General features: G+C 44.9%; 1 protein-coding gene across 1 annotated transcript in view; it reads left to right on the top strand.

Moving 5' to 3' along the window:
* LOC135519325 (integrin beta-5-like) overlaps window positions 1-16,039 on the top strand; it is an 85,103-nt gene that overhangs the window by 55,544 nt on the left and 13,520 nt on the right. Inside the window, exons 11-12 of the mRNA XM_064944495.1 lie at window positions 13,098-13,320; window positions 14,150-14,250. Coding sequence (XP_064800567.1) covers window positions 13,098-13,320; window positions 14,150-14,250 — 324 coding nt within the window. The remainder of the gene's footprint in view (window positions 1-13,097; window positions 13,321-14,149; window positions 14,251-16,039) is intronic.

The following is a 16,039-nucleotide window of genomic DNA, read 5'->3' as shown; positions in this document are numbered from 1 at the left end:
GTCTAATACCTCATTGTGCTGAAGGAACATCAGAGCAGACTACAATACATTAACTCATACAGAATGGCACCCACATCAGAGCGGACTAAAAATAATATGTTGGAGCTCAGTAGGCAGCATATGGGAACAGTTTGGGAGGCAGGCCCTAACTAGAGAAAAGGGGTGAATTGAGCCAACTGTGTGGTAAGGAACAGTCCTCCACTAGACTAGTGTTTCACATCTGGGACCATACTCCACGATGCCCTTGGTAACTGAGAAACCTGGATCCATATATACAGTTGAAGTCGGAAGTTTACATACACTTACGTTGGAGTCATTAAAACTCGTTTTTCAACCACTCAACAAATTTCTTGTTAACAAATTATAGTTTTGGCAAGTCAGTTAGGACATCTACTTTGCATGACACAAGTAATTTTTTCAACAATTGTTTACAGATTATTTCACTTAATTCACTGTATCACAATTCCAGTGGGTCAGAAGTTTACATATACTAAGTTGACTGTGGCTTTAAACAGTTTGGAAAATTCCAGAAAATGATGGGCTTTATAAGCTTCTGATTGACTCAAATGATGTCATTTAGCCTATTGGAGGTGTACATGTGGATGTATTTCAAGGCCTACCTTCAAACTCAGTGCCTCTTTGCTTGACATCATGGGAAAATCAAATCAGCCAAGACCTAATAAAATAAATTATAGACTTCCACAAGTCTGGTCATGCTTGGGAGCAATTTCCAAACGCCTGAACGTACCACGTTCATCTGTACAAACAATAGTACGCAAGTATAAACACCATGGGACCACGCAGCCATCATACCACTCAGTGATGAACGTACTTGATGAACGCGAAAAGTGCAAATCAATCCCAGAACGACCGCAAAGGACCTTGTGAAGATACGGGAGGAAACGGGTACAAAAGTATCTATATCCACAGTAAAAACGAGTCCTATATCGACATAACCTGAAAGGCGTCAAGCAAGGAAGAAGCCACTGCTCCAAAACACCATTAAAAAAAAGCCAGACTACGGTTTGCAACTGCACATGGGGACAAAGATCATACTTTTTGGAGAAATATCCTCTGGTCTGATGAAACAAAAATAGAACTGTTTGACCATAATGACCATCGTTATGTTTGGAGGAAAAAGGAGGCGGCTTGCAAGCCGAAGAACACCATCCAAACCGTGAAGCACGGGGGTGACAGCATCATGTTGTGGGTGTGCTTTGCTGGAGGAGGGACTGGTGCACTTCACAAAATAGATGGCATCATGAGGCAGGAGAATAATGCGGATATATTGAAGCAACATCTCAAGACATAAGTTAGGAAGTTAAAACTTGGTCGTAAATGGGTCTTCCAAATGGACAATGACCGCAAGCATACTTCCAAAGTTGTGGCAAAATGGCTTAAGGACAACAAAGTCGAGGTATTGGAGTGGCCATCACAAAGCCCTGACCTCAATCCCATAAAAAATGTGTGGGCAGAACTGAAAAAGCGTGTGTGAGCAAGGAGGCCTACAAACCTGACTCAGTTACCCAACTTATTCTGGGAAACTTGTGGAAGGCTACCCGACACGTTTGACCCAAGTTAAACAATTTAAAGGCAATGCTACCAAATACTAATTGAGTGTATGTAAACTTCTGACCCACTGGGAATGTGATGAAATAAATCAAATCAGAATAATAAATAATTATTTATTATTCTGACATTTCACATTCTTCAAATAAAGTGGTGATTAAATGTCAGGAATTGTGAAACTGAGTTTACATACAGCTTTGCCAAATACATTTAAACTTCAGACTTCAACTGTCGCTCCTTCCTGGGCCCTTGACTAGGAATATATTAGGCCTTGGTAACATTTAACCTCTGTTTCGGTCCAACTTGGTCTCTGCTTCTCCTCTGGTTTGTGTTTCTGTTGAATCGTTGTCCTATGTTCTGGAGGTTGAGAGAGGGGCAGATGTTGTGCTGTTGACAGCGCCTGGCTGACCCTCTCTTTTTCTTCTCTCTCACACACACACACACACACACACACACACACACACACACACACACACACACACACACACACACACACACACACACACACGCTCGCTCTCCCCCTTACAGTGCCAGGCTAAGAGGAACATGGCAGAGCACTATGGGTCTGACTGTCACAGACACACATACTACTGCCCTCCCTCTCACTGACAGAAAGCATTCGCTTCTCCCAGGCCCAGCCAGGCTCTTCTCTGTTAAACTAGGACATAGCAGCACTCTGGCTCACTCACTCACAGTCCTACCATACATAATACAGTGGGCATTCCACGTTCCTCTCAACTCGGCCGGGGTTTTCCTCTGTCTCCAAGTCACACCGTCCAAATTCTACTTCTCCACCGCACACGGCTGTCAGTGTCAACGTCCACTTTTATTCTGTGATGTTTTAGCTGTTCCACCTCATAGAATACGGCAAAGCGGATTTGCCCTTCCTCAAAAACAGTTAATAAAATGTGGTATTTCCCTATGCGAAAACTGGATGGTATTAATGACCATTCCCCCCCACTGCAAAGTTAGCTTTTTTCTCCCAATGTAGCAGCATTAAATATGAGCAGCGCTGACCTTGAAGTGTTGGGAGTCAGGAGGGAGGCCCCGTGTGCCTGACTGTATAGTCTATGGCGCTGCTGCCCGCTTGTTCCGCTGCTGCCCGCTTGTTCTGCTGCTGCCCGCCTGTTCCGCTGCTGCCCGCCTGTTCCACTGCTGCCCGCCTGTTCCGTTGCTGCCCGCCTGTTCCGTTGCTGCCCGCCTGTTCCGCTGCTGCCCGCCTGTTCCGCTGCTGCCCGCCTGTTCCGTTGCTGCCCGCCTGTTCCGTTGCTGCCCGCCTGCTCCGCTGCCTGCCTGCTCCGCTGCCTGCCTGCCTGCCCTTCTCTACAGAGGACATGCAGATTAGCAGCTGATAATGCCTCATTCAGACCAGGTTTTTCAGGAAAATGGTATTACCTCTTGGTCTTTTGACTTCTGATTAAAGACCTGGGGTCGTAGCATAGACCCCACTCTACGAAATATCTTAGTAATGTCACTATAAACCCACAAAATATGCAGAGTTTTTTAAAAGAAGTTTATCATTTTAATTAATGAACTTTGGGATTGAAATGTATTGTGTGAATATCAAAACTCAGCAAAGTATCCTGTCACATTGTTGACACTTTGCAGAGCTTAGAGTCTCTCTCCCTGTAGTTTTTGTGGTTTTCTCCCCCCATTGTGAAACCATCTCTGTACTCTTTGGCAGCGTGCTGACCATCTGGGAATGCTGTGCTCTGTTGTTGTGATGTGCTGTGATGGGGAATTGGGAATGTCTCTACATTGGAGCCTCTTGGCAGCTGTGCTCTGACTTCTTCTCTCTGTAGGGTTTGTTTGGTGCGTTTGTACAGCAGCCAGAAACTCAACGTCTGCATTTGTACAAAATAAGTTCCAATCTCCTCAAAGACATGTGTACAGGCAGATTGTTTGCATCTCCACAACAGGGTCCTTTATAAATTAAACATGCAAAACAAATGGTGGACCCACAAACCACCATAGCATAACCCTGGACTGAGGTCAAACAGACCAAATACATGCTGGGATACATGTGGCTATGGTGATATTGTTCTGCTTTCAAAGTGATCATTAGAGGCAGTAGACTTCCCAAGCAAAGGGAGTGGCCCAGTGTAATAATGGATGCCTGCAGCTCTTTGAAATCGGGTTTCAAACCTACGACAGGAGTTCTCACTTTGTCTTTCAATCTTCTAGAATAGGATAGCATGATTGACTCTGACTTCACCTGTACTTTACAGACATTTTGAAGAGGGATGAATGTAGCCCAGCGTTGTCCGGGTTATGGGTGGGTCTGGCCAGGGTAGGCCGTCATGGTAAAATAAAAATGTTGTTCTTAACTGACTTGCCTGGTTAAATAAAAAAATATCCATGACAAGGCCTTTTCCCATATCTAGAAAAGAGATTATAAAGAAGTTTGAAGGCTTGTCTTTAAACATGGAAGCCGCATTAGGGGAAACAGCAGCATGGTCCGGCCCCAGCACCTTTGTTGTTTTTTGTTTTGAGGTCAAAACGGAGGTGAGGTGCGCGGAGCAGGGTGGTCAAAAAGATTCCAGTACATCATCTGCTGTTCTATTGACATCGATGATGTCAGAGGGGATTAACACAGTATTTGCTGTTTGCGCGTCTTTCTTGTTGTAATATCCCAAACGAACTGACAGTTTAAGGATTCCAGCTTTAAACAGGCACCTATGACTCCAGTATACAGTATGTCTTTATAGCTTTAGTCTGGGACACTGTGGAACGCAGCAAGGTCCATTCTTTACATCTCATTCTCCATCTCGGCTCCATCAGCCATACCACTCGAGCGCAGCAGGGCCCATCCTCACCTATTGGCTTACTTAATAAAATAATACTTGCATCCTCTCCTCAATCTCTCTCCATCTCAGCCCTAGCATGAATCAGCCCTACCACCCTGGGCCAAGGTTTGACATCATCCAAATGTTTTCTTTTCCCCATCAGTGACAACAACCTCATTCCTCACATCACTGTGCTCAACTTCAGAAGGTTTCCTACTGCTACACCGGAGTCACTGCCTCTGGTAGAAGTCTGTCTATCAACATGGGGAGATTTTAGTATCCCTGTGTGGCCACGGCACCACCAGATAGGTGATGTGTAATCTTGGTTTGAGTTCTTTAGGGTCCTTCTACAGGGCAGAAAGCCAAGATAGAGTTGTTGTGAAAAGACTGCACAAATAATAGTTTGTGTGGTTGTGTTCTGTGTAGACAGTATATGCACTCTGTTTGGTTTTAAACCCATAGAAATAACTGTTGTCAAGTCAATGACTTCATGTATGCTTTCTATTCACACGAGCAACAACACATTTGTGTGTCATCAACATGGGACTTGTGTTGTGCAGTCCATGTAGTGTTTTTGCTTTTAACAGATGTTTAAAATCTTTCTACTCTTCAGTGGGGGGACTTAACATTTCAGTGACCCATTTTGTTTTTAAAGCTGTACTATTTTGGTCCATATGAGCAACAGAATCAAAAGCAGTAGAGAGCACAGTTGATGCTTTCAAACAGCCCCGGGCTCACAGCAATTCTAAATAAGTTGAACGATTCCTTCTCTTCCTGTTGTGTTTTTCTCTCTCTGTCGGTCTCTCGATCTGTCTGAGTCTGTCGTTCTCACAACACACAGACAGAGGGCAGTGAGTCAGCAGGAGTTTGGACAGTCTCAGGCAACAGGAAATACTGTATTTGGTAACACAGCAGTTGGTCCAGACTTCAGTAATAACTCGGTATGGGAAACATTGTTTATTTTGTGTCATCAACATGAGACCCATGTCTTGTGCAGTCCATGTAGTGTTTTTGCTTTTAACAGATTTAAAAAAATCTTTCTACCATTCAGTGGGGAGGCTTAACATTTCAGTGACCCATTTTTGTTTTTAAAGCTGTACTATTTAAAATTAAAATACTATTTTGGTCCATATGAGCAACAGAATCAAAAGCAGTAGAGAGCTACAGTTGATGCTTTCAAACAGCCCCGGGCTCACAGCAGTTCTAAATAAGTTGAATGATTCCTTCTCTTCCTGTTGTGTTTTTTTTGTCTGTCTGTCTGGTCTGTGTTGTGAGAAGGACAGCGAGCAGTGAGTCAGCAGGAGTTTGGACAGTCTCAGGCAACAGGAAATACTGTATTTGGAAACACAGCAGTTGGTCCAGACTTTAGTAATAACTCGGTATGGGAAACACAGTTTATTTTGGAGTCTCTTATGAAATTGACTTGGTCATAAACTTGACCTTTCTCTCATTTGTTTTACAGTTGAATCTCTTCGCTCTATCGCACTTAAAAATCCATACACCAAAAGTGCTTTGACCATTCTCTAACTAACCCACACTTACCTGCCTCTCTAACACTTCTTAGGTTCCCTATTATCCTGCTCTGAAGTCAGCCAATCAGCCAACCTTATACTCAACACATTGAAACACTATACTTCACCTATATATCACCTTATATTCCAGGCCTATATTTTCAGTGCTAACCCTGAGGGAGGGAGGCAACAACACACTCAGCCCAACCTGCCACTTTAGTTGTTTGAATGACTTTCTCTCTCTGGGGCTTGGTAGATCTGCACTCCCACACGTGTGATTTGGTTGCTTTGACTTGGCTTAGTGCCCTGGACTGAGCTAAGCTGGGCTTTGGCTGTGAAAGGGATAGACGACACATTGGTTGGTCCTTTTCTGCCTGTATCTGCCTTGTTGTTCTCTGTCAGAAAGTGAGCTGTTCTTTAGCCAGAATGGCAGTGATGCGAGATGTGCATTAACTTAACTCAATGACCTGAATCCTGACAGAGGAGAGAGGGAGAGGGCGAGAGTGAGAGCTTGCAGAGCTGGGAGGAATGGCCTCTGCAGCAGCATGCCAAGCTTGTCTGACTGGGATGAAGTGGGTCGGTTCTCCCCTCATCATGACTCGGTTCTCCCCTCATTATGGCTCGGTTTATCTGAGGCTAAGCCTGCATCCCCAAGTCTGCATCCTGATGGGCCCTAGTCAAAAGTAGTGAGCTACATAGGGAATATGGTGCCATTTGTGACACAGCCTCTGTTTGATCTCTTCCTGGTGTGCTGGCCTGAATGTCAGGATGACCAAGTCATTAGAGGGGAAAAGATAAGCGAAATATAAACTGCTGAATAACAACAATAGTACAAGGCTACGATGATTAACAGCACCAGACCAGTACCCATGCATTATGCCAAATGCACATCTGTTTCAGGGTGTGAGTGGAATTAAGTGACGATTATGGAAAGTGTGCTAGTTGTTACGTAAAGTTGGGTATTTTAATAATGTATTGCTTCAGTGAACTCTGTCTGCAGCGAGATAAAGAGCATGTCTGTTGGCGACCGATTCCCAATGGATAATCAGACCCATAGTGTTTTAGATGTACTGTAGCCCTATCTGATTGTATGCCCATAGTAACCAACCAAATGATGTAAAGGGTCATTCAGGGATAAGGATTATTAGTAGGGCTGTGTGGCCGTGATGAAGAGTCCACACCAGTACTGACCTTCAATCAGAAGAGAAATGGTCTTGATGCTATCAGAGGAAATACTTGTACTGCGTCCTGACTTCCCTGGGCCATTTCATACCAGATGACATTAAACCAGCTCTACTGATCCTCATCGGCATGTTCTAGGATCTCTGCCTCCTCACTCTGTTATTTAAAAACACTCTTTCTCTCACAGACAAACACATACGCACGCGCACACATACATCAACAGCATCCTCCAGGATACCCTAGACCCACTACAATTCGCATACCGGCCCAACAGATCCACAGATGACGCAATCTCAATCACACTCCACACTGCCCTTTCCCACCTGGACAAAAGGAACACCTATGTGAGAATACTCTTCATTGACTTTAGCTCACCATTCAATAACGTAGTACCCTCAAAGGTCATCACTAAGCTAAGGACCCTGGGACTAAACACCTCCCTCTGCAACAGGTACTGGACTTCCTGAGGGGCCGCCTCCAAGTGGTGAGGGTAAGCAACAAGTCTGCCATGCTGATCCTCAACAAACTCTCCCCCAATGTGAGCAAGACAAAGGAGCCGATCGTGGATTACAGGAAAAGGTGGGCCCAACAGGCCCCCATTAATATCGATGGGGCTGTAATGGAGCGGGTCGAGAATTGAAAGTTCCTTAATGTCCACATCACCAACAAACTAACATGGTCAAGCACACCAAGACAGTTGTGAAGTGGGCACAACAACACCTATTCCCCCTCAGGAGACTGAAAATATTTGGCATGGGTCCCCAGATCCTCAAAAAGTTCTACAGCTGCACCGTCAAGAGCATCCTGACCGGTTGCATCACCACCCTGTATGGCAACTGCTCGGCGTCTGACCATAAGGCGCTACAGAGGGTAGTGCGTACGGCCCAGTACATCACTGGGTCAAGCTTCCTGCCATCCAAGGCCTACAGTTGAAGTCAGAAGTTTACATTCACCTTAGCCAAATACATTTAAACTCAGTTTTTCCCAATTCCTGACATTCAATCCAAGTAAAAATTCCCTGTCATAGGTCAGTTAAGATCACCACTTTATTTTAAGAACGTGAAATGTCAGAATAATAGTAGAGGGAATCATTTATTTCAGATTTTTTATTTATTCTGACTTTCATCACATTCCCAGTGGGTCAGAAGTTTACATACACTCAATTAGTATTTAGTAGCATTGCCTTTAAATTGATTTAACTTGGGTCAAACATTTCAGGTAGCCGTTCACAAGCTTCCCACAATAAGTTGGGTGACTTTTGGCCCATTCCTTGAGTCAGTTTGTAACGGAGTCAGTAACCGAGTCAGGTTTGTAGGCCTTGCTCACACACACTTTTTCAGTTCTGCCCACAAATTTTCTCTATAGGATTGAGATCAGGGCTTTGTGATGGCTTCTCCAATACCTTGACTTTGTTGTCCTTAAGCCATTTTGCCACAACTTTGGAAGTATGCTTGCAGTCATTGTCCATTTGGAAGACCCATTTGTGACCAAACTTGAACTTCTTGACTGATGTCTTGATGTTGGTTCAATATATCCGCATTATTCTCCTTCCTCATGATGCCATCTATTTTGTGAAGTTGTTAGAAGTTCACCTATGGGTCATGATTGGGGCTGTACCAAATGACAACAGGTGGAAATTATAGGCATTTAGCAAGACAACCCCAATAAAGGACTGGTTCTGCAGGTGGGACCACATACCACTTCTCAGTTCCTATGCTTCCTGGCTGATGTTTTGGTCACTTTTGAATGCTGGTGGTGCTTGCACTCTAGTGGTAGCATGAGACGGAGTCTACAACCCACACAAGTGGCTCAGGTAGTGCAGCTCATCCAGGATGGGCGAAGGTTTGCTGTGTCTGTCAGTGTAGTGTCCAGAGCATGGAGGCGCTACCAGGAGACAGGCCAGTACATCAAGAGACGTGGAGGAGGCCATAGGAGCAGGACCGCTACCTCCGCCTTTGTGCAAGGATGAGAAGGAGGAGCACTGCCAGAGCCCTGCAAAATGACCTCCAGCAGGCCACAAATGTGCATGTGTCTGCTCAAACGGTCAGAAACAGACTCCATGACGGTGGTATGAGGGCCCGACGTCCACAGGTGGGGGTTGTGTTTACAGCCCAACACCGTGCAGGACGTTTGGCATTTGCCAGAGAACACCAAGATTGGCAAATTCGCCACTGGCGCCCTGTGCTCTTCACAGATTAAAGCAGGTTCACACTGAGCACGTGACAGACGTGACAGTCTGGAGAAGCCGTGGAGAACGTTCTGCTACCTGCAACATCCTCCAGCATGACCGGTTTGTCGGTGGGTCAGTCATGGTGTGGGGTGGCATTTCTTTGGGGGGCCGCACAGCCCTCCATGTGCTCGCCAGAGGTAGCCTGACTGCCATTAGGTACCGAGATGAGATCCTCAGACCCCTTGTGAGACCATAGGCTGGTGCGGTTGGCCCTGGGTTCCTCCTAATGCAAGACAATGCTAGACCTCATGTGGCTGGAGTGTGTCTGCAGTTCCTGCAAGAGGAAGGCATTGTGGCTATGGACTGGCCCTCCCCAGATCGGAATCCAATTGAGCACATCTGGGACATCATGTCTCGCTCCATCCACCAACGCCACGTTGCACCACAGACTGTCCAGGAGTTAGCGGATGCTTTAGTCCAGGTCTGGGAGGAGGCATACAGGCATGTGGAGGCCACACACACTACTGAGTCTCATTTTGACTTGTTTTAAGGACATTACATCAAAATTGGATCAGCCTGTAGTGTGGTTTTCCACTTTAAATTTGAGTGTGACTCCAAATCCAGACCTCCATGGGTTGATAAATTTGATTTCCATTGATCATTTTTGTGTGATTTTGTTGTCAGCACATTCAACTATGTAAAGAAAAAAGTATTTAATAAGAATATTTCATTCATTCAGATCTAGGATGTGTTATTTTAGTGTTCCCTTTATTTTTTTGAGCAGTGTACATTATGAGGTTTTAATATTGTTCCACAGTTTTCTAGTTCTCGCGCTCTCTTTCTTATAAAGAGTCCCCTCGAAGAAATGTGTGACTGGGACAGAACTCTGTAGGGGAGAGAACTCAGACATTCCACTATAAATCAACTGGGTCATTTACTGCTAAGCTTTTAGATAACACACTAAAAGCTTTGTTTATATAGCTTTGTAGGCATGGTTTTGGTCTCATGAGTAAAAGATAATGATGTAGGCAGTGACATCACTAGGACTGGATTTCGGGTTTGACCTTTTCTTTGATGCAGAACTTACTCGGAAACATGGGTGCTATGTTCCTGATTGTCAACTTCTGTCTGCAATTGTATTAATAAAGGTTTTTTAGTTATTTAATTAAAGATATTGTCATAATGCTGATTTCACCAATGATTGACAAGGAAACAGGAACGAACCCTAACAAAGTACACCAGTCCCTCCTGCAGCAAAGCACCCCCACAACATGATGATGCTGTTCTGGGATTGATTTGCACTTTTCGCACCAAAGTACGTTTATCTCTAGGAGACAGAACACATCTCCTTCCTGAGCGGTATGACGGCTGCGTGGTCCCATGGTGTTTATACTTGTGTACTATTATTTGTACAGATGAACGTGGTACCTTCAGGCATTTGGAAATTGCTCCCAAGGATGAACTTCTGGCCCACTGGAATTGTGATACAGTGAATTATAATTGAAATAATCTGTCTGTAAACAATTGTTGGAAGAATTGTGTCATGCACAAAGTAGATGTCCTAACTGACTTGCCAAAACTATTTCACATCAAGATCTGCACTGTATTCTGCGCATGTGACAAAGTTTGATTTGAGACGCACACACAATATTGAGAAGTAGGGAATAGGAGAAACCGCAGCACGTTAGGACATGCCTCAGTGTTTGAAAACAATATTGTAGAAGCCACGAGGCAGTAGTCAGTGTGTCATGTAGACAGTCAAGTGAGCGTTACCCAAACAAACCTCCAAGATGAATTGCGCTCTCCAACCCTGTTCCTGGAGAGCTACCATCCTGTAGGTTTACACTCCAGCCCCAGTTGTAACTAACCTGGTTTATCAACCAGCCAATTATTCAAATCAGGTGCTCTAGATTAGGGTTGGAGCGAAAACCTTCAGGATGGTATCTCTCCATGAACAGGGTTGGAAAGCCCTGATCTACTGTGACATTGCCACTCGCACTATGAATTTCCCAGCAATGGCCTCTGGTTAAAGACAAGTTCCCAGGCCTCGCTCACAGTGACTCAGCCGCCAGGACCAGGAGGCACACACCCTGGTTGTGCTACTGGCCGCCGTCAGTGACCATTGTTGGGCGCGGCAAAGACATGATCATAAACCACAGGGGTGATTAATCTGACCAGACTCAACTTTTCCACCTCTTAAAATATGGTCCTTAAAAACAACACTAATCCCATTAAGACATGTTCTGGTACATTGGCGACTAAAAGTATTATTTTTTTAAACCTCTCACTTTTGGCTGGATGGGTCGATGTGTAGTTCATATATGCATCATCTAGGAGCAAAATTACTTAGCCACGAAATCCTTATTACCATGATTTAAGGGTGTAGTGTGTCTAAAACAATATGAACATCCTACTCAGACAGCACTAATTACATTTGTTAGGCGTTCCACAGTCTCTGGGCCCTGTCTGTCAATCGGCATACATATCTACTGTACCACAACAGAATGGAATCCTTCTGTAGATTCTAGAACAAGCTTTAAAAAACGGCTCCATAGATGAAACATCACACTGTACGCTAGTAGTTTACCATCATTGTGATTTGCTGCAGTGTTCAGACTGGTTAGTTAGACCCATGTTGTTCAACCTTTTAAGTTTTATTGTAGTATTAGGCTTTCTTAATATTTAAACCCTGTGGAATTATCCTGCCATTAGAGGGGACTAGGCTAAAACACCTGGATTAGGAAAGATCTCTCTTCTACCTATACGGAACAAAAATATAAACACATGTAGTGTTGGTACCATGTTTCATGTGCTGAAATAAAAGATCCCTGAAATTGTCCATATGCACAAAAAGCTTTTCTTTCATTTTTTTTTTACAGTAGACTAATTGTTTTACTTTGATAAAGCTTTTAAGGGGTTATTTCTCTTGTCTGAAGAACCCAGCCTACTGTGTGTCGTTACTGTGAGAACTGCCCTTAGGCCTCCCCAACACACACACACACACACAGGACCCAGCACCGCTACTGAGAAAAATCAGTGTTTGATCTGTGATTAACTCTACTCTGACATCACACCTATTAAGGCTTAGCTTCACCTTGGGCTGCTTCCAATGTCGATAAGCTTCGTTCCATTTAAGTTTGTTAGGCTTGCATGCCCGTTATTGGTTCTAGAGACCCAAGCCCCAACTGGAATAATTGAAAGTAATCCAGTTGTTCATGACTGATGAAATAAAATGTAACCTTTTATTTCGAACCAGGGTGTCTGTAGTGACGCCTGCAGTGCCTTAGACATCTTCACCACTCGGGAGCCCGGGGGCAAGGAAGATCACAGCTTTTGTGATCCATAACAATTTGGGTTAAGCCGAAGGATTGTGAATGGCTGTATTGTCTATAGATTGTTCAAACATTAAGAAACTTCTTCCCAGTTAAAATCCTTTCGTGGAATGTGTAGGTGTATGTTTTTTTCTTTTCTCTAATCAGCAGTTAAAACCATAACAAAGCCTCCTCCCTCCTGGGCTTGGAGAAATGTGTCCACACTCAAATTCATGTCAAGAACAGACCATTGATGATATCAAAATGATAGTTTTAACCATGTTTTGAGGATATACAGTGTTTTACATTTACTTTGTTTACCAACATTGGATACAAACAAGTTTTATATTTTGTGTTCTGACAGTGTTCGACAGTTGAACTAAGCATTTATAGTTATATTCTTCAAGAATCAATAGGTACAGATCATGCATTTATAAGACCAAATGTATGTATCAACTGCATATTGCTCCTTGGCTCTACCATATGGACCTGTGTTTAATACCACTTGACACTGTGTCTGTGAGGACTGTCCTCATAGTCTCCCCCTCCATACCTCCTCTCTTCTCAGGTCACGGAGAGTGCCACTGTGGGGAGTGTAAGTGCCATGCGGGCTACATCGGAGACAACTGTAACTGCTCCACGGACACGTCTTCCTGTGTGTCTGATGACGGGAAGATCTGTAGTGGGCGAGGCAGCTGTGTGTGCGGGCACTGCCAGTGTACAGAACCAGGGGCCTTCGGGGACACCTGTGAGAAATGCCCCACCTGCCCCGATGCCTGTGGCACCAAAAGGTACGGGACAGAGAGGAAGGGATGTGTGGAGGGAAAGAGGGAAGGCAAGAAGAAGAGTAGGGAAGGAGAGGAGGGTCAACCATGTCCTAAGTGTCCAGGGGTTTCTAATGTGCACCTGAAGCTGTGGTTTGACCTATCATGGTGAGACGCATATCAGCCATTACCATGCATTAAGGTACAAAAAGGATTTATTTCTGTAAAGGGTCTATCAGAGTACAAAACGTGTCCGCGGATGCACAGCAGTGTTCCAGGAATATTAGACCCATTGGCTTTCCGTCCTTTTATAATTATCAGCTCATGCAACTCTTTTAAATTAATAGGAGAGGCATACCGGAGATGCTTTGGTTGGGAATTGTGAGGATGTGCGCTTTTGGGCTGCACGCCCCCCATGGGTGGTAGTCTCAGAGCCACACAGCTATATCACAATGGGATGCCAGACTAGCGTGTCTCAGCGACTGTGGACTATGATTCAGAAAGATGTTAAGATGGCTCCCATTCCATTGGTGTCCCCCGAAAAAGCAAAAGGTTTACGACTCAAACTCCTCACTCGAATCACTCATCCTATATCAGGAACAGAGTGTATCAGCAGGCCATCCCAGGGAATGTGTTGCTGTCAGTCACAGTTGTACTCTCCCAGCATGCTCCTATACTCACACATGGCTCTCATTTCAGAGGTAAAAGGTGAACATTTTGGGTGTGACCCTTGACCATAAACTGATCTTAAACCCTTGGCATGGTCACCTCTGCTCCTGTAAACACGCCACATATGTAATTATGCCACGCACGGCCTCTCTTGTCGCTCTGTCATCTCTCTCTATCTCCACTCCAGGGAATGCATCGAGTGCCGGCTTTTCGACTCCGGAAGACTGTCCGACAACCAGACATGCCAGCGGCTATGCAAGGACGAGATCATCACTGTGGAAACGCTTAGTGAGTAAACAAAACACTGACTGACTGTGGTTCCCCTCTCTAACATCAGCTGGCCAGGAGAGAGAGAGAGAGAGAGAGAGAGAGAGAGAGAGAGAGAGAGAGATCTGTGATTAGCGGCTGCAGCAGTTTGTTGTTGATGCACTACAGACGTCTTCCCTTGTTCTAGTTTATTATCTCTCTCCCACTCTTATTGAGCACAGACTTGCCAAAACACGGCATACGTATCGTTTGAGCTGTTTTAGCTAATGTGACATCACCCAGCTGCTCTGACGGGTTAGCTCAGACCAACGTAACGCACGCTTCTCCAACCCACACACACGCCCATATGCCTCATCTGTAATTACTCACCCAGCTGCTCTGACGGGTTAGCTCAGACCAACGTAACGCACGCTTCTCCAACCCACACACACGCCCATATGCCTCATCTGTAATTACTCACCCAGCTGCTCTGACGGGTTAGCTCAGACCAACGTAACGCACGCTTCTCCAACCCACACACACGCCCATATGCCTCATCTGTAATTACTCACCCAGCTGCTCTGACGGGTTAGCTCAGACCAAGGTAACGCACGCTTCTCCAACCCACACACACATGCCTCATCTGTAATTACTCACCCAGCTGCTCTGACGGGTTAGCTCAGACCAACGTAACGCACGCTTCTCCAACCCACACACACGCCCATATGCCTCATCTGTAATTACTCACCCAGCTGCTCTGACGGGTTAGCTCAGACCAACGTAACGCACGCTTCTCCAACCCACACACACGCCCATATGCCTCATCTGTAATTATTTATGAAAATAAATATACCCTCTCCACTCAAGAGTGGGTGTCTGTTATTTTCTGGCGAGTGTCAGTCTGGGTCTCTAGTGGCAGAGCGGACGGACATCTTCTGTTCTGTCCTCCGGGTAGCAGCTTATAATAACGGGCAGCGCCATGCAGCCAAACCCATCATTTGGTTCAAAGACACGCAGCCCCATTAAAACATGATGCCTACTCCCCATCTACCCCACCCTCTAAACAAACATGTAACTCTACCTGCACCCATAACTCTAAAGTGTCATCACGTGCTGTCTTTTAAAACGCACAGGTCTTAAGTGGAACATAGACAGTCCCAGGTTTTGGTCTGTCTGGATCCCTTCAGCGTTTTGCATTTCGGGAGATAGTTAACTAGGAATGTTTTAATATGTTAATGTTGCTTGTGGGGACATTGTGATGCTGAGATGGCAATAAGGTGCTGTTTCAGACTCAACATGGGCTCTGGATTTAAAGAGATTGTTATATCTTTAAGGTTCTCCCCTCACTGTCGCTATGCCCTCACTGTCCTAGATCTGCTCTGTTCACTGCGTTCTCTCCCTGTGCTATTCCAACCATCTGACCTCCCCTAATAGACTCTGAATGTACATTCCAGAAACTTCTCTCCCGCCGAAAGCAGAGAGGGGAGAGGAGGCTGGAGGGAATCGAGGGGAGATGGAAGACGTCGGAGGGGTTAGAGCTAGTCTAATTCCTCAGTCCACAAGGCATTTAGAATATTTGAATGATAGAGTTCACAAAAACAAGGACAAAAAAGCAAAGCAAATGGCTCTGTCCTTACAGTGGAATGTGAACATTCACTTGTCCAAGAGTGATTTCACAATAAAGCAATGCATCTTGATACATTTTCCCACATTGTTGTGTTGTTGGAGCTCTCACCATGCTCTTGTTTTCTTTCTTTTGTCTTTTGTTTCTTCTCTCAGTAAGTTTCGCCAGCTTTTTTCTCGCTTGTGTCTCAGCAGTGCCCCTCTCTTT

The sequence above is a fragment of the Oncorhynchus masou genome, chromosome 29 (assembly GCF_036934945.1).
Source record: "Oncorhynchus masou masou isolate Uvic2021 chromosome 29, UVic_Omas_1.1, whole genome shotgun sequence".
NCBI classification, from domain to species: Eukaryota; Metazoa; Chordata; class Actinopteri; order Salmoniformes; family Salmonidae; genus Oncorhynchus; species Oncorhynchus masou.
The sequence above is the reverse complement of the archived record's forward strand: the minus strand, read 5'-3'. Positions and strand labels throughout refer to the sequence as shown.